Source organism: Eschrichtius robustus, chromosome 10 (assembly GCF_028021215.1).
Source record: "Eschrichtius robustus isolate mEscRob2 chromosome 10, mEscRob2.pri, whole genome shotgun sequence".
Classification (NCBI taxonomy): Eukaryota; Metazoa; Chordata; class Mammalia; order Artiodactyla; family Eschrichtiidae; genus Eschrichtius; species Eschrichtius robustus.
Genome location: NC_090833.1, coordinates 88,935,437 through 88,954,274, shown reverse-complemented (window position 1 = coordinate 88,954,274; position 18,838 = coordinate 88,935,437). Strand labels below are relative to the sequence as shown.

Below are 18,838 nucleotides of genomic sequence, written 5' to 3'. Positions count from 1 at the left end.
CTTTTAAGTCTGGTATTATAATGAATTCCAAGAATTAGGCTTTTGCTCCTAAAATGAATTGTTTCTTGGATCCACGTCCCAGTTACCTTGAAACAAAGTGACCCTTGTGAAGTAGGAAGCAGGGAGTCTCTGTTAACAGGAGTCTTACCTGGAAGAGAGCACCCCTATGACCTTAGACCTCATTCCAGAGCCTCAGAGCAGAGACAGAAGAGCCCAGAAAGGAGCAGATCCTAGATTTGCAAGATCAGAAGCTGTTCTTTTTTTTTTTTTTTTTTCCAGAAGCTGTTCTTAATCTCCCTGCTCAGAATGAGCCAGTCTTGGTGATGACCCCACCTCCAGAAGCCACCAGACTATGTGACAGTGGGGGGTTTGGGCCAGCCTGAGAAGAGCAAGGTGAGCTGAACTGGTCCAGGGGCAGGCTGTTCAGGAAAGGCCATTTTGTTGGAGAGCTTGTGAGGGTGAGGTCCGGGGGTAAGGGATAACTAGGCAGAGGGAGGAAATGCTGTCTCCACTCCCCTTAAATGCCCGCCCCCAAAGATGCTGTGTTGCTGTCAAATGTGTCTATCACCACATGTGACACTAGTGGTATGCTGACCTCACAGGATCCCAGAATGATGATATATGCAGGGTTTTCCAAGATCATCTATTTCTAACTCTCTTGAAATCTTTAAAGACATCGGGCCTGAAAAGTTCAGTGACTTGTCCAGGGAAACCCGGTTTGTTTGTGACAGAATCAGGAGGAAAACAGTGCACTTCGCCGTCTCACAGGTAGGTCACCAAAAGCATCTTATCAAAAGGGCCTTTTGACAAATATATCACGGCTGAAACAATTAAAATTTCCTGCCTTAAGGCATCCCATCTCTTTTATTAGGCTTTCTGTAGATTGTTTATACCAGCGGGTAAATAATATTAATAAGAAAAATAGATAAATGATGCATACTGAGTATTGTTCTGCTAAGTTAATTTTAATGAAAGTATAGTGTCTTATCCTTTGGTGTATTTAATTCAGCTAATCTTCTGTTGTTTTTATTTACTTGTGTTAGGACACGTGCATTATTTTTAAAACGATTGAGAAAAGTTTACATTCACTCAGTTAAAAACTGCAGATTTAATCCTCATGGTCATCTCAGAGTCACACAAAGACAGGTGGTGCCACCTGTACGTGATCACTCTAGTGCCTTTTCAAGGCCGAGAGGGCCCTATGCCTATAAGGAAGCTGATCCCCAACTAGGGTGCTGAGATTTTGGGGGGTGAATCTAGGAGCTATAAGACAGGTTATGTCTCATGACACCCATCTTTCTGTCCCCTCAGCTGAACCACAGTTCTCTACTCTCCCAAGAGCAGAAAATGAACATACCTCAGGTGAGCTCTTTATTCTTTCCCCATTTTGCATTTTTATGGATTTACAAGGTTAAGAAGCATCCATGCATTAAATGGAAAAGGAGAAATAAAAATAGACCAAGTCAATCTTGAGGGATAATATACACTGTTTTACTATTAATTGTGATGTTTGCTGTCAGCTTTTGGTAGGTTACCTTTCTCAGGGTAAGAAGGTTGCCTCCAGGTATCAGTTTGCTAAGATTTCACATTAGTCATGAATGTGCATTAAATTACATTGATTACATTTTGTGTATCTATTGGAGCAAAGCTATAGCTTATTTCCTTTAATCTATAAATACTGTAAACAGTGTAATGGATTTTCTAATGTTAACTTAAATCCCTGTGTAGACCCTAATTGCTAATAAGTGTGGTAAGTTGCTTCTTACATATCTTCCTAGGACTTTTTACTAATACTGTATTTAGGATTTTTATTTTTGTATCCACAAGTTGGATTAGACTATACTTTCTTGTTTCTGTGTCCAATTATTGTATCATGGTCATAGTCTCATAAAAGGAAATGGGACATTTTCCTGCTCCTTTTCTTTAATAATAATTTAGATGAGAAAATTGTGTTACATGTAGATTTTGTGAAACTCACCTATAAATTAGGGCCTTATGAAGACTTTTTGCTTGAAGATTTTGATTAATTTATTGGTCATAAGTCTATGATGGATTTGTATTTTTCTTTTTAGTGTAACTTTCCTCATTACGTTTTCATAGAAAATTGTTCGTTTTTATTTATTTATTTTTTAATTTTGGCTGCGAAGGGTCTTAGTTGTGACATGCTGGATCTTTGTTGTGGCATGCAGGATCTTTAGTTGTGGCATGCAGACTCTTAGTTGTGGCATGCATGCGGGATCTAGTTCCCCAACCAGGGATTGTACCTGGGCCCCTTGCATTGGGAGCGCAGAGTCTTACCCACTAGACCACCAATGAAGTCTCTATTTATGTTTTTAAATGTATTTGCATGAGCTTGTTGATAGTATTCTCTTAGGATTTCAAAATCTTTGTTATATCAATAATTTCCTTTTTTGATCAACTATAAAATTTTATTTCAGTATAAAGCTTGCCAATCAGAAAAGGACAAAGTATGTTCTCGTTGGCCCAATCTAAAACTAAGAATTTCTGTGTCTGAGGGTCTTAGTATTCTGTGCTGGCAGAAAAGAGTAGAGGAATTGGGAGTAGAGGAACGTGCACTTGCCATGTTTGTGCTTTCTACCTTTGCATACCCACCTGTCAGCACCATTTGTTGACAAGAATATCCTTTCTCCATTGAATTGCATTGGCACCTCTGAGGGAAATCAACTAACAACCTATGTTTGGGTCTGTTTCTGGATTCTGTTCACTTCTTTTTTTAATTTTTTTAAAAATTTTCTTGAAGTATAGTTGATTTACAATGTTGTGTTAATTTCTGCTGTACAGCAAAGTGACAGAGTTAAACATATATATACATTCTTTTTTGTATTTTCATTATGGTTTATCACAGGATATTGAATATAGTACCCTGTGCTGTACAGTAGGACCTTGTTATTTATCTATCCTATATATAAAGCTTGCATCTGCTAATCTCAAACTCCCAGTCCTTCCGCCTCCCACCCCTCCTCTCCCTTGGCAACCACAAGTCTATTCTCTATATCTATGCGGACTCTGTTCACGTCTGATGACCTTAATCCTTTTGCTAATACCACGTTGCTTTGATGAGTGGCTCTTTATAGTAACTCTTGAAATCAAATAATATGTGTCTTCCAACTTGGTTCTTTTTTGGGAGTGTTTTGGAGATTCTAGGTACTTTGCTTCTCTATAGAAAGTTTTGAAAATTGGCTTGTCTATCTCAGGAAAGCCTGCTGAGATTTTGATTTTGACTGCACTGACTCTATAGAATCTGTAATATAGATCAATTTGGGGAGAATTAACATCTTGATCAAAATGTCTTCCAATACATTAACACATTATCTCTCTCAATGGGGGGGTTTTGAGGGTTTTCATTTTTATTCTTTTGAGTCAAAAGGATAGTTTTGACTTACAGTCTAAAAAAATAACTACATTTTGAAGATAAACTCTAGTGGGGTAGTAGTGAAAGCAGGAACAATATAGGAGGCTATTTCTGTAATCCTAGCAATAAATGATGATCATTTAAGGGTGTTAGTTGCTTTCAAGTGGTCGGATTCTGGAGGTAATTTAAGGTAGAGCCAACAGTCTAGGAGTGTGTGTTTCTTCTCCACAACCTTACAAATAGAGGGTGCCATCAAACTTTTTGAATTTTTACTAAGTGATTAAAAATGATAACTCAAGTTTAGTTTTACAGACTTGCCTCTTCTCATGAGTGAGGTGGAACATCTTTTTTGTTTGTAATTCATCTATATTTCTTTTTTATTGAACTGTTTATTTCTTACTGTTTTCCTGTTGATGTGCTGATTTTAATTAATATATCCAGTATATCTTTATAGCTATTTTTCAGTGACATAAGTTGCACAATTTTCCTAGTTTTTCATATTTTTGCCTTGCTCATGTTTTTTTAATTTTTGCCATAAAGGCATTTGTTTCTGTTTTTAACTGTGGTGAACTTTTTTTGGCATTTAAAAAAAATGTATTGAAATATAGTTGATTTTCAATGTTGTGTTAGTTTCAGGTATACAGCAAAGTGATTCAGTTATACAAATGTATATACATCTACATATATATACGGTATATATATTCTTTATCAGATTCTTTTCCATTATAGGTTATTACACGATACTGAGTATAGCTCCCTGTGCTATACAGTAGGTCCTTGTTGTTTATCTGTTTTATATATTGTGGTGTGTATATGCTAATCCCAAATTCCTAATTTATCCCTCCCCCCCTTTGCCCTTTGATAACCATAAGTTGTTTTCTATGTCTTTGAGTTTATATCTCTTCTGTAAGTAAGTTCATTTGTATCATCTTTTTAGATTACACATATAAGTGATATCATATAATATTTGTCTTTCTCTTTCTTAATATGATAATCTCTAGGTCCATCCATGTTGCTGCAGATGGCATGATTTCATTCTTTTTTGTGGCTGAGTAATATTCCATTGCATGTATATAGATATATACACACCACATCTTTATCCATTCATCGGTTGATGGAAATTTAGATTGTTTCCATGTCTTGGCTATTGTAAAATGCTGCAGTGAACATTGGGGTGCATGTATCTTTTCGAAGTATGGTTTTCTCCAGATGTATGCCCAGGATTGGGATTGCAAGATCATATGGGAGCTCTATTTTTAGTTTTTTAAGGAACCTCCATACTGTTCTCCATAGTGGCTGCACCAATTTATGTTCCCACCAACAGTGTAGGAGGGTTCCCTTTTCTCCACATCCTCTCCAGCATTTGTTATTTGTAGATATTTTGATGATAGCCGTTCTGACTGGTGTGAGGTGATACCTCATTGTAGTTTTGATTTGCATTTCTCTAATAATTAGTGATATTGAGCACCTTTTCATATGCCTGTTAGCCATCTGTATGTCTTCTTTGGAGAAATGTCTGTTTAGGTCTTCTGCCCATTTTTTGGTTAGGTTGTTTGGTTTGAGCTGTTTGTATATTTTGGAAATTAATCCCTTGTCAGTAGTATCATTTGCAAATATTTTCTCCCAGTCTGTAGGTTGTCTTTTCATTTTGTTTATGGTTTCCTATGCTGTGCAAAAGCTCTTAAGTTTAGTTAGGTCCTATTTGTTTATTTTTGTTTTTATTTCCATTACTGTAGGAGACAGATCCAGAAAAATATTGCTGTGATTTATGTCAAAGAGTGTTCTGCCTGTGTTTTCCTCTAGGAGTTTTATAGTATCTGGTCTTACATTTAGATCTTTAATTTATTTTATTTTTGTATATGGTGTTACAGAATGTTCTTTTTTTTTTAGTAGATCTTTATTGGAGTATAATTGCTTCACAATACTCTGTTAGTTTCTGTTGCACAACAAAGCGAATCAGCCATATGCCTACACATGTCCCCATATCCCCTCCCTCTCAAGCCTCCCTCCCATCCTCCCTATCCCACCCCTCTTTTTTTCTTTTTTTTTTTGGATGACCACAACAAAAGCAACAATGATTGCAATTACCAAACATGAAACACACTCATACTATGTCATAATATTGACATTCAGTCCAGTAATCCTCCACTGTAACAGCTCCTTTACTTTGCAGTGAAAATTGATTTGTATATTCTTTGCCTCTGAGTCCTTGTGGGATTTTTTTTTTTTTAATTCAGACAGAAAGTCACAAAAATTATACTCATCCTCATCAGTTCACTCAGTCCCATGTAATTAATTTTTTTTTTCATCTTGATCTTTTGTTAGCACTTTTATGAGTTCATCAGTTGTTCATTAGAGTTCTGAAAATGCTTATTCATTCAGTTCAGCAGTACAGTCAGTTACCAGAAACCTGTACTTGTCAGAGTCTTTTCCATGAATTTCTTGAAGATGAAACCCTTTTATAGGAACATATTTGCAAAAGCATCAGAGTACACCCAAAACTGTCTGTAAATGACAAAAGACTTAAAAATGACCACAGTTAAAGATTTGATGAAAGTTCATAATAATGCAGTTGACAAGAAAATTAGTTATTTCTGAGATATACATTTTAAAGTAATAACTAGGATTATGATTTATAACATTATACGAGAACATATAAGATTTTTAGAAATTTCATGTAATGTCTGAAACATTTATATTAACATATTTCCATACACATAACCCAATGAAAGTTTAGTATTAGTTGTTTTGTTTGTTTTTTTATACTGCAGATTCTTATTAGTCATCAATTTTATGCACATCAGTGTATTCATGTCAATCCCAATTGCCCAATTCAGCACACCACCATCCCCACCCCACCGCAGTTTCCCCCCTTGGTGTCCATATGTCTTTTCTCTACATCTGTGTCTCAACTTCTGCCCTGCAAACTGGCTCATCTGTACCATTTTTCTAGGTTCCACATACATGCGTTAATATACGATATTTGTTTTCCTCTTTCTGACTTACTTCACTCTGTATGACAGTCTCTAGATCCATCCACGTCTCAACAAATGACTCAATTTCATTCCTTTTTATGGCTAAGTAATATTCCATTGTATATATGTACCACAACTTCTTTATCCATTCTTCTGTTGATGGGCATTTAGGTTGCTTCCATGACCTGGCTATTGTAAATAGTGCTGCAATGAACATTCGGGTGCATGTGTCTTTTTGAATTACGGTTTTCTCTGGGTATATGCCCAGTAGTGGGATTGCGGGGTCATATGGTAATTCTATTTTTAGTTTTTTAAGGAACCTCCATATTGTTCTCCATAGTGGCTGTATCAATTTACATTCCCACCAACAGTGCAAGAGGGTTCCCTTTTCTCCACACCCTCTCCAGCATTTGTTGTTTGTAGATTTTCTGATGATGCCCATTCTAACTGGTGTGAGGTGATACCTCATTGTAGTTTTGATTTGCATTTCTCTAATAATTAGTGATGTTGAGCATCTTTTCATGTGCTTCGTGGCCGTCTGTATGTCTTCTTTGGAGAAATGTCTATTTAGGTCTTCTGCCCATTTTTGGATTGGGGTGTTTGTTTCTTTAATATTGAGCTGAATGAGCTGTTTATATATTTTGGAGATTAATCCTTTGTCTGTTGATTCATTTGCAAATATTTTCTCCCATTCTGAGGGTTGTCTTTTCGTCTTGTTTATGGTTTCCTTTGCTGTGCAAAAGCTTTGAAGTTTCATTAGGTCCCATTTGTTTATTTTTGTTTTTATTTCCATTACTCTAGGAGGTGGATCAAAAAAGATCTTGCTGTGATTTATGTCAAAGAGTGTTCTTCCTATGTTTTCCTCTAAGAGTTTTATAGTACCCAGTCTTACATTTAGGTCTCTAATCCATTTTGAGTTTATTTTTGTGTATGGTGTTAGGGAGTATTCTAATTTCATTGTTTTACATGTAGCTGTCCAGTTTTCCCAGCACCACTTATTGAAGAGACTGTCTTTTCTCCATTGTATATCTTTGCCTCCTTTGTCATAGATTAGTTGACCATAGGTACGTGGGTTTATCTCTGAGCTTTCTATCTTGTTCCATTGATCTATGTTTCTGTTTTTGTGCCAGTACCATATTGTCTTGATTACTGTAGCTTTGTAGTATAGTGTGAAGTCAGGGAGTCTGATTCCTTCAGCTCCATTTTTTTGCCTCAAGACTGCTTTGGCTATTCGGGGTCTTTTGTGTCTCCATAAAAATTTTAAGATGATTTGTTCTAGCTCTGTAAAAAATGCCATTGGTAATTTGATAGCGATTGCATTGAATCTGTAGATTGCTTTGGGTAGTAAAGTCATTTTCACAATGTTGATTCTTCCAATCCAAGAACATGGTTTATCTCTCCATCTGTTGGTATCATCTTTAATTTCTTTCATCAGTGTCTTATAGTTTTCTGCATACAGGTCTTTTGTCTCCCTAGCTAGGTTTATTCCTAGGTATTTTATTCTTTTTGTTGCAATGGTTAATGGGAGTGTTTCCATAATTTCTCTTTCAGATTTTTCATCATTAGTGTATAGGAATGCAAGAGATTTCTGTGCATTAGTTTTGTATCCTGCAACTTTACCATATTCATTAATTAGCTCTAGCAGTTTTCTGGTGGCAGTTTTAGGATTCTCTATGTATAGTATCATGTCATCCGCTAACAGTGACAGTTTTACTTCTTCTTTTCCAATTTGTATTCCTTTTATTTCTTTTTCTTCTCTGATTGCCGTGGCTAGGACTTCCAGAACTATGTTGAATAATAGTGGTGAGAGTGGACATCCTTGTCTCGTTCCTGATCTTAGAGGAAATGCTTTAAGTTTTTCACCATTGAGAATGATGTTTGCTGTGGGTTTGTCATATATGGCCTTTATTATGTTGAGGTAGGTTCCCTCTATGCCCACTTTCTGGAGAGTTTTTATCAGAAATGGGTGTTGAATTTTGTCAAAAGCTTTTTCTGCATCTATTGAGATGATCATATGGTTTTTATTCTTCAATTTGTTAATATGGTGTATCACATTGATTGATTTGCATATATTGAAGAATCCTTGCATCCCTGGGATAAATCCCACTTGATCGTGGTGTATGATCCTTTAATGTGTTGTTGGATTCTGTTTGCTAGTATTTTATTGAGGATTTTTGAATCTATATTCATCAGTGATATTGGTCTGTAATTTTCTTTTTTTGTCGTGTCTTTGTCTGGTTTTGGTATCAGGGTGATGGTGGCCTCATAGAATGAGTTTGGGAGTGTTCCTTTCTCTGCAATTTTTTGGAAGAGTTTGAGAAGGATGGGTGTTAGCTCTTCTCTAAATGTTTGATAGAATTCACCTGTGAAGCCGTCTGGTCCTGGACTTTTGTTTGTTGGAAGATTTTTAATCACAGTTTCAATTTCATTACTTGTGATTGGTCTGTTCATATTTTCTGTTTCTTCCTGGTTCAGTCTTGGAAGCTTACAGCTTTCTAAGAATTTATCCATTTCTTCCAGGTTGTCCATTTTATTGGCATAAAGTTGCTTGTAGTAGTCTCTTAGGATGCTTTGTATTTCTGCGGTGTCTGTTGTAACTTCTTTTTCATTTCTGATTTTATTGATTTGAGTCCTCTCCCTCTTTTTCTTGATGAGTCTGGCTAATGGCTTATCAATTTTGTTTATCTTCTCAAAGAACCAGCTTTTAGTTTTATTGATCTTTGCTATTGTTTTCTTTGTTTCTATTTCATTTATTTCTGCTCTGATCTTTATGATTTCTTTCCTTCTGCTAACTTTGGGTTTTGTTTGTTATTCTTTCTCTATTTTCTTTAGGTGTAAGGTTAGATTGTTTACTTGAGATTTTTCTTGTTTCTTTAGGTAGGCTTGTATAGCTATAAACTTCCCTCTTAGAACTGCTTTTGCTGCATCCCATAGGTTTTGGGTCGTCGTGTTTTCATTGTCATTTGTCTCTAGGTATTTTTTGATTTCTTCTTTGATTTCTTCAGTGACCTCTTGGTTATTTAGTAACGTATTGTTTAGCCTCCATGTGTTTGTCTTTTTTACGTTTTTTTCCCTGTAATTCATTTCTAATCTCATAGCGTTGTGGTCAGAAAAGATGCTTGATATGATTTCAATTTTCTTAAATTTACTGAGGCTTGATTTGTGACCCAAGATATGATCTATCCTGGAGAATGTTCCGTGCGCACTTGAGAAGAACGTGTAATCTGCTGTTTTTGGATGGAATGTCCTATAAATATCAATTAAATCTATCTGGTGTATTGTGTCTTTTAAAGCTTGTGTTTCCTTATTTGTTTTCATTTTGTATGATCTGTCCATTGGTGTAAGTGAGGTGTTAAAGTCCCCCACTATTATAGTGTTACTGTCGATTTCCTCTTTTATAGCTGTTAGCAGTTGCCTTATGTATTGAGGTGTCCTATGTTGGGTGCATATACATTTATAATTGTTATATCTTCTTCTTGGATTGATCCCTTGTTCATTATGTAGTGTCCTTCCTTGTCTCTTGTAACATTCTCTATTTTAAAGTCTATTTTATCTGATATGAGTATAGCTACTCCAGCTTTCTTTTGATTTCCATTTGCATGGAATATCTTTTTCCATCCCCTCACTTTCAGTCTGTATGTGTCCCTAGGTCTAAAGTGGGTCTCTTGTAGACAGCATATATATGGGTCTTGTTTTTGTATCCATTCAGCAAGCCTGTGTCTTTTGGTTGGAGCATTTAATCCATTCACATTTAAGGTAATTATCGATATGTATGTTCCTATGACCATTTTCTTAATTGTTTTGGTTTTGTTTTTGTAGGTCCTTTTCTTCTCTTGTGTTTCCCACTTAGAGAAGTTCCTTTAGCATTTGTTGTAGAGCTGGTTTGGTGGTGCTGAATTCTCTTAGCTTTTGCGTGTCTGTAAAGCTTTTGATTTCTCCATCAAATCTAAATGAGATCCTTGCCGGGTAGAGTAATCTTGGTTGTAGGTTCTTCCCTTTCATCACTTTAAGTATATCATGCCACTCCCTTCTGGCTTGTAGAGTTTCTGCTGAGAAATCAGCTGTTAACCTTATGGGAGTTCCCTTGTATGTTATTTGTCGTTTTTCCCTTGCTGCTTTCAATAATTTTTCTTTGTCTTTAATTTTTGCCACTTTGATTACTATGTGTCTCGGCGTGTTTCTCCTTGGGTTTATCCTGTATGGGACTCTCTGCGCTTCCTGGACTTGGGTGGCTAATTCCTTTCCCATGTTAGGGAACTTTTCGACTATAATCTCTTCAAATATTTTCTCGGGTCCTTTCTCTCTCTCTTCTCCTTCTGGGACCCCTATAATGCGAATGTTGTTGCGTTTAATGTTGTCCCAGAGGTCTCTTAGGCTGTCTTCATTTCTTTTCATTCTTTTTTCTTTAGTCTGTTCCGCAGCAGTGAATTCCACCATTCTGTCTTCCAGGTCACTTATCCGTTCTTCTGCCTCAGTTATTCTGCTATTGATTCCTTCTAGTGTAGTTTTTATTTCAGTTATTGTATTGGTCATCTCTGTTTGTTTGTTCTTTAATTCTTCTAGGTCTTTGTTAATCATTTCTTGCATCTTCTCAATCTTTGCCTCCATTCTTATTCCAAGGTCCTGGATCATCTTCACTATCATTATTCTGAATTCTTTTTCTGGAAGGTTGCCTATCTCCACTTCATTTAGTTGTTTTTCTGGGTTTTTTTCTTGTTCCTTCATCTGGTATATAGCCCTCTGCCTTTTCATCTTGTCTATCTTTCTGTAACTGTGGTTTTTGGTCCACAGGCTACAGGATTGTAGTTTTTCTTGCTTCTGCTGTCTGCCCTCTGGTGGTTGAGGCTATCTAAGAGGCTTGATGGGAGGCTCTGGTGGTGGGTAGAGCTGACTGTTGCTGTGGCAGTCAGAGCTCTGTAAAACTTTAATCCACTTGACTGTTGATGGGTGGGGCTGGGTTCCCTCCCTGTTGGTTGTTTTGCCTGAAGCAACCCAACACTGGAGCCTACCTGGGCTCTTTGGTGGGGTTAATGGCAGACTCTGGGAGGGCTCATGCCAAGGAGCACTTCCCAGAACCTCTGCTGCCAGTGTCCTTGTCCCCACGGTGAAACAGAGCCAACCCCTGCCTCTGCAGGAGACCCCCCAACACCAGCAGATAGGTCTGGTTCAGTCTCCCCCAGGGTCACTGCTCCTTCCCCTGGGTCCCGATGCGGACACTACTTTGTGTGTGCCGTCCAAGAGTGGGGTCTCTGTTTCCCCCAGTCCTGTCGAAGTCCTGCAATCAATTCCCACTAGGCTTCAAAGTCTGATTCTCTAGGAATTCCTCCTCCCGTTGCCGGACCCCCAGGTTGGGAAGCTTGACGTGGGGATCAGAACCTTCACTCCAGTGGGTGGACTTCTGTGGTATAAGTGTTCGCCAGTGTGTGAGTCACCCACCCAGCAGTTATAGGATTTGATTTTACTCTGATTGCGCCCCTCCTACCATCTCACTGTGGCTTCTCCTCTGTCCTTGGACATGGGGTATCCTCCTTGGTGAAGTCCAGTGTCTTCCTGTCGATGATTGTCCAGCAGCCAGTTGTGATTCTGGTGCTCTCGCAAGAGGGAGTGAGAGCACATCCTTCTACTCCGCCATCTTGGTTAATCCGAGAATGTTCTAATTTCATTATTTTACATGTAGCTGTCCAGTTTTCCCAGCACCACTTGTTAAAGAGACTGTCTTTTCTCCCTTGTATATTCTTGCCTCCTTTGTCATAGATTAGTTGACCATAGGTGTGTGGGTTTATTTCTGGGCTTTCTATCCTGTTCCATTGATCTGTATGTCTGTTTTTGTGCCAGTATCATAGTGTTTTGATGACTGTAGTTTTGTAGTATAGTTTGAAGTCAGGGAGCATGATACCTCCAGCTCAGTTCTTCTTTCTCAAAATTGCTTTGGCTATTCAGGGTCTTTCGAAGGCATTTGTTTTTTATGTTGTCAAGTTTAGCAGTTTTTTCTTTTACGCTTTTTGGATTTTTAGTCATAGTTGGGCATTTCCCACTCTGACCTTATAAAAGAATTGCTCTGTGTAGTCTTTTAGAGTATGATTTTATTTTTTACAGTTAGATCTCGAATACATTTTAATTTTATCCTTCTCTGTGGTGTGAGGTATAGATCAGTCTTTTCCCAGATGGCCATCTAGTTATTCCGATGACATTTGTATCTAGCCATTTCTCACTCATTTAAATGATGTCACCTGTATTCAAATAGGAAATTGACTCTGTTTATCATTTTTCCTACTACACAGTTTCTTCAGTTTAAGCTTGGACATCTTTTTGGGCTCTCACCAGTGCCCTGCTCCTTTTGCCCACTTCTACATTTATATTACATTGTGGGCAATATTGTTCTATTTTTTTTAATCAATACTACCTTACCCTCTGTCTTCCAGAATTTGTTTAATATTCAGGCCTTGTGCTGGGACGTTTCTCTGAATTCCTCTTTTGTCATACTTTTATAGCTATAAAAGCTTTTTATTTTACCTGAATGTGTTTTTGGAGGCAGGGTATGTAAATGTGTGTGTTCAGTTTATTCCCTTGAACTAGAGAAATAATTTTTGCTTGTAATTCTCTCGTCTCTTAATTTCTGGTACTCTAATCTTTCTGTTTTCTGTTTCTACCACTTCGAAATTCTTTCTCAGCCTTCCTGGCCTATCTTTCTACCTGCCTTTTAAATTTTGCTATTCCCTTGAATTTTGTACTTGGTCCTTTTCTTTCCTAAAGTTTCTATGTCCTTTCTGAACCAGCCCTTTTTCCCTGATGACTTAAGTTACCATCTTAATGACTGTCTCCTAGATCCTTATTTTCATATTAGATTTTCCTTCTCCATTCCAGAATCTTGCAGCCAACGATGAAATAAATAATTCCATCTGTATGTTCCACGGGTGTTTTGAGTGCAGTTGAACAACATCTGCTCACTGTGACCCAGCCTCTGATTCTTACTTATTCTTCCAGTCTCTGTGTATGGCATCAGCATCTACCCACTTGCTTGTGCAGCATCTCTGTGTATTAATTGCCCATTCTTTATCTCTGTTGCTTTGCCTTAGTATAGATCATCTCTTAAACTGGGTATTTTGTTTTGTTGCTGAAGATATTGTCCACTGTTCATATAGAGCGATGGTTCCTAACTAGGGGTGATTTTGCTTCCCAGGAGGCATTTGGAAGTATTTGGAGATATTTTTGATTGTCATGACTGGGAATGCTATTGATATCTAATCAGTAGAAAACAGGGATACTGGTAAATATTCTAAAATACACAGGACAGTCTTCCACAAAAATAGCATTATCTGGTCCAGAGTGTCAGTAGTGCCAAATTGAAGAAACCCTGCTATAGAGCAAAGGCAGAGTTAGTCATCTTTTATAGTATTTTGTTTTAAACTCTAAACAGTAAAAATATATCTGGAGAAAACCATGATTCGAAAGTATACATGCACCCCAGTGTTCATTGCAGCACTGTTTACAATAGCCAAGGCCTGGAAGCAACCTAAATGTCCATCAACAGATGAACTGATAAAGAAGATGTGGTGTATATATACAATGGAATACTACTCAGCCATTAAAAAGAATGAAATAATGCCATTTGCAGCAACATGGATGGAAAGGTGGGGAGGGAGGGATAAATTGGGAGTTTGGGATTGACATATACACACTAGTATATTTAAAATAGATAACCAACAAGAACCTACTGTGTAGCACAGGGAACTCTGCTCAATATTCTGTAATAACATAAATGGGAAAGGAATTTGAAAAAGAATAGATATATGTATATGCATAATTGAATCACTTTGCTGCACACCTGAAACTAACACAGCATTGTAAATCAACTATAGTCCACTATAAAATAAAAATTAAAAAAATAAAAATTAAATAAACAGTAAACATAGTAGGAGTTAGTTTTCAAAAATATTTTCCATGTCCTGATTCTGAACCCTCAGATTGATTAGAAATATGTTGTTAACAGGCATCAGTATCATTCAAGGACGTGACTGTGGAGTTCACCCAGGAGGAGTGGTGGCAGATGGACTCTGCTCAGAGGACCCTGTACAGAGATGTGATGTTGGAGAACTACAGCCACCTCATCTCAGTGGGTGAGCAGACCTTACCATGTGACTTCCTCGGGAATGCAAATTCAGTTTTTTCTCTTTTGAAATGTTAATCACTTTTGTTGAGGAATATTAAATGGAAAATTTAGCACTTTTCAGTGTACAAGTCAATAGGTTTTAAAAGATTATACAGTAGATTACCATCATCAAAGTCATGATTTGGAATATTTTCATCATCCCCCCAAAATTCCTTGTACCCCTTTGCAGTGAGTCCCCTCCTTTCATTCCTACTTCTCAGACCCCAAGCAATCACTGATCTGTTTTCTATTTCAATAGCTTTTCCTTTTTTCGAATTTTATATAAATGAATTCGTTAAGTATATACTGTGTTTTGTCTGGCTTCTTTAATTTAGCATGATGCTTTTGAGACTCGTGTGTGTGTGTGTGTGTGTGTATCACAGGTTTATTCTTTTTATCCTTAGTAGAATTCCTTTGTGTGCATATACCACAGTTTGTTATCCTTTTCAGTTCATAGACACATGGGTGTTTTTCCAGTTTGGGCCTGTTATGAAAAAGCTTCTATGAACAGTCACATATAAGTTTTTGTGTCAATATGTTTTCATTTCTTGTGTAAATACCTAGGAGTGGGACTACTGGGTCTTCTGGTAAGTTTATATGTAACTTATTCAGAAAGTGCCAAATGTTCCCAAGTTTGATCTACTGTTTTTCATGCCTGTAAGCAATGTCTGAGAGTTATCATTGCTCTTGGATTACCAACATTTCTAGTTGCATCTTATTGGATTTTAATTTGCATTTCTCTGGTAATTAACAGTGTTGAACTTCTTTTCATGTGCTTTTTAGGCATTCATAATCTCCTTTAATGAAGTGTCTCATGAAATCTTTTGCCCATTTTTTTGTATAGTTTTTTTGTTTGGGTCTTATTGTTGAGTTGAAGGAGTTTAGATCTTTATCAGATATATGTTTTGCAAATGTTGTATTCTCCAGCTCTGGCTTGCCTTTTTAAGAAGAAAATGTTTTCAGGTTGTTTTTGGTTTGAATATATACTTAAAAACTTTTTATATAACATAATTAAGATTCACAGGATTTAGCATAATTGTATTCTTCACAAGTTTCCCCTAATTGTTGTATCTTATGTAACTATAATATAATCTCAACACAAGGAAATAAGCATTGGTACAATGTATGTGAATAGCTCTGTGCCATTTTCTTTACCTTATTTTTTTATGGAAGTATAGTTGATTTAGAATATCATGTTAGTTTCAGGTATACAGCAAAGTATGTGTGTGTGTGTGTGTATATATATATATATATATATATTCTTTTTCAGATTCTTTTCCCTGATAGGTTATTACAAAATATCGAGTACAGTTCTCAGTGCTATAGAGTAGGTCCTTGCTGGTTATCTGTTTTATACATAGGGGTGTGTATATGTTAATCCTAATTTATCCCTCTCCCCTTTGGTAACCATAAATTTGTTTTCTATGTCTTTGAGTCTGTTTCTGTTTTGAAATACGTTCATTTGTATCTTTTATTTTTTGATTCCACATATAAACAATATCATATGATATTTTTTTTTCTCTGTCTGGCTTCACTTAGCATGATAATCTCTAGGCCCATCCATGTAGCTGCAAAGGCATGATTTCATTCTTTTTTATGACTCAGTAATATTCCATTAGGGGTGTGTGTGGTGTGTGTGTGTGTGTGTGTGTGGTATATATATAAACCACAACTTCTTTATCCATTCATCTGCTGCAGTGAACACTGGGGTGCATGTATCTTTTTGAAGTATGGTTTTCTCTGGATATATGCCCAGGATTGGGATTGCAAGATCATATGGTAGCTCTATTTTTAGTTTTTTAAGGAACGTCCACAGTGGCTGCACCAATTTACATGCCCACCAACAGTGCAAGAGGATTCCCTTTTCTCCACACCCTCTCCAGCATTTGTGATTTGAAGATGTTTTGATGATACCTCATTGTAGTTTTGATTTGCATTTCTCTAATAATTAGTGATATTGAGCATCTTTTCATATGCCTGTTAGCCATCTGTATGTCTTCTTTGGAGAAATGTCTGTTTAGGTCTTCTGCCCATTTTTTGATTAGGTTGTTTGGGTTTTTTTTGTTATTGAGTTATATGAGCTGTTTGTATATTTTGGAAATTAATCCCTTGTCAGTAGCATCATTTGCAAATATTTTCTCCCAGTCTGTAGGTTGTCTTTTCATTTTGTTTATGGTTTCCTATGCTGTGCAAAAGCTCTTAAGTTTAGTTAGGTCCCATTTGTTTATTTTTGTTTTTATTTCCATTACTGTAGGAGACAGATCCAGAAAAATATTGCTGTGATTTATGTCAAAGAGTGTTCTGCCTGTGTTTTCCTCTAGGAGTTTTATAGTATCTGGTCTTACATTTAGATCTTTAATTCATTTTATTTTTGTATATGATGTTAGAGAATGTTCTAATTTCATTATTTTACATGTAGCTGTCCAGTTTTCCCAGCACCACTTGTTAAAGGGACTGTCTTTCTCCATTGTATATTCTTGCCTCCTTTGTCATAGATTAGTTGACCATAGGTGTGTGGGTTTATTTCTGGGCTTTCTATCCTGTTCCATTAATCTGTATGTCTGTTTTGGGCCAGTACCATACTGTTTTGATGACTGTAGCTTTGTAGTATAGTCTGAAGTCAGGGAGCCTGATTTCCTCAGCTCTGTTTTTCTTTCTCAAGTTTGCTTTCTCAAGATTTGGGGTCTTTTGTGTTTCCATACAAATTAAAATATTTTTTGTTCTAGTTCTGTGAAAAATGCATTGGGTAGTATCATCATTTTGAAAATATTAATTCTTCCAATCGAAGAACATGGTATGTCTTTCCATCTGTTTACATCATCTTCAGTTTCTTTCCTCAGCATCTTAGAGTTATCCGAGTACAGGTCTTTTGCCTCCTGAGGTTAGTTTATTCCTTCCTAGGTACTTTATTCTTTTTGATGAGATGATAAACGGGATAGTTTCCTTAATTTCTTCTGATCTTTCCTTGTTAGTGTATGGAAATGCAGTAGATTTCTGTGTATTAATTTTGTATCCTGCAGCTATACAGAATTCATTGATGAGCTCTAGTAGTTTTCTGGTAGCACCTTTAGGATTTTCTATGGATAAGTATCATGTCATCTGCAAACAGTGACAGTCTTAGCTCTTCTTTTCCAATTTGGATTCCTTTTATTTCGTTTTCTTCTCTGATTGCTTGTGGCTAGGACTTCCAAAACTATGTTGAATAAAAGTGGTGAGAGTGGACATCCTTGTCTTGTTCCTGATCTTAGAGGAAATGCTTTCAGATTTTCACCATTGAGTATGACATTAGCTCTGGGCTTGTCATATATGGCCTTTATTATGTTGAGGTAGGTTCCCTCTATGCCTACTTTCTGGAGAGTTTTTATCATAAATGGATGTTGAATTTTATAAAAAGCTCTTTATGCATCTATTGTGATGATCATATGTTTTTTATTCTTCAGTTTGTTGATGTGGTGTATCACACTGATTGATTTGTGGATATTGAAAATCCTTGCATCCCTGGGATAAAGCCCACTTGATCATTATGTATGATTCTTTTAATGTATTGTTGGATTTGGTTTGCTAGACTATGTTGAGAATTTTTTCATCTATGTTCATCAGTGATATTGGCTTGTAATTTTCTTCTCTTGTGGTATTTTTGTCTGGTGTTTGATATCAGGGTGGTGGTGGTCTCATAGAATGAGTTCGGAAGTGTTCCTCCCTCTGCAGTTTTTTGGAATAGTTTCAGAAAGATAGGTGTTAACTCTTCTCTAAATGTTTGATAGAATTCACCTGTGAAGCCATCTGGTCCTGGATTTTGTTGGGAGTTTTTAAATCACAGATTCAATTTCAGTACTTGTTTGTTCATGTTTTGGTCTGTTCATATTTTCTATTTCCTCCTGGTTCAGTCTCGGGAAATTGTACTTTTTAAAGAATTTGTCCATTTCTTCTAGGTTGTCCATTTTATTGGTATATTTTATTGTCCATGTTGTTGGCCTGTTGTAGACTCTTATGGTCCTTTGTATTTCTGTGGTGTCAGTTGTAAATTCTCCTTTTTCATTTCTAACTTTATTGATTTGGGCCCTCCTCTTTTTTCTTGATAAGTCTGGGTGAAGGTTTATCAATTTTGTTTATCTTTCCAAAGAACCAGCTTTTAGTTTCATTGATCTTTTCTATTGTTTTCTTAGTCTCTCTTTCACTTATTTCTGCTCTGATCTTTATGATTTATTTCCATCTACTAACTTTGGGTTTTGTTTGTTCTTCTTTTTCCAGTTGTTTTAGATATAAGGTTAGGCTGTTTATTTGAGATTTTTCTTCTTTCCTGAGGTAAGCTTGTATCGCTATAAACTTCCTCTTGGAACT

The 18,838-nt window shown here is 36.5% G+C and overlaps 1 protein-coding gene across 1 annotated transcript in view; it reads left to right on the top strand.

The window, feature by feature from the left end:
• Window positions 1-373: 373 nt before the first annotated feature.
• Window positions 374-18,838, top strand: part of ZNF782 (zinc finger protein 782) — a 58,812-nt gene continuing 40,347 nt past the window's right edge. Inside the window, exons 1-4 of the mRNA XM_068552063.1 lie at window positions 374-393; window positions 674-768; window positions 1,312-1,362; window positions 14,339-14,465. Coding sequence (XP_068408164.1) covers window positions 1,348-1,362; window positions 14,339-14,465 — 142 coding nt within the window. The 5' untranslated portion in view covers window positions 374-393; window positions 674-768; window positions 1,312-1,347. The remainder of the gene's footprint in view (window positions 394-673; window positions 769-1,311; window positions 1,363-14,338; window positions 14,466-18,838) is intronic.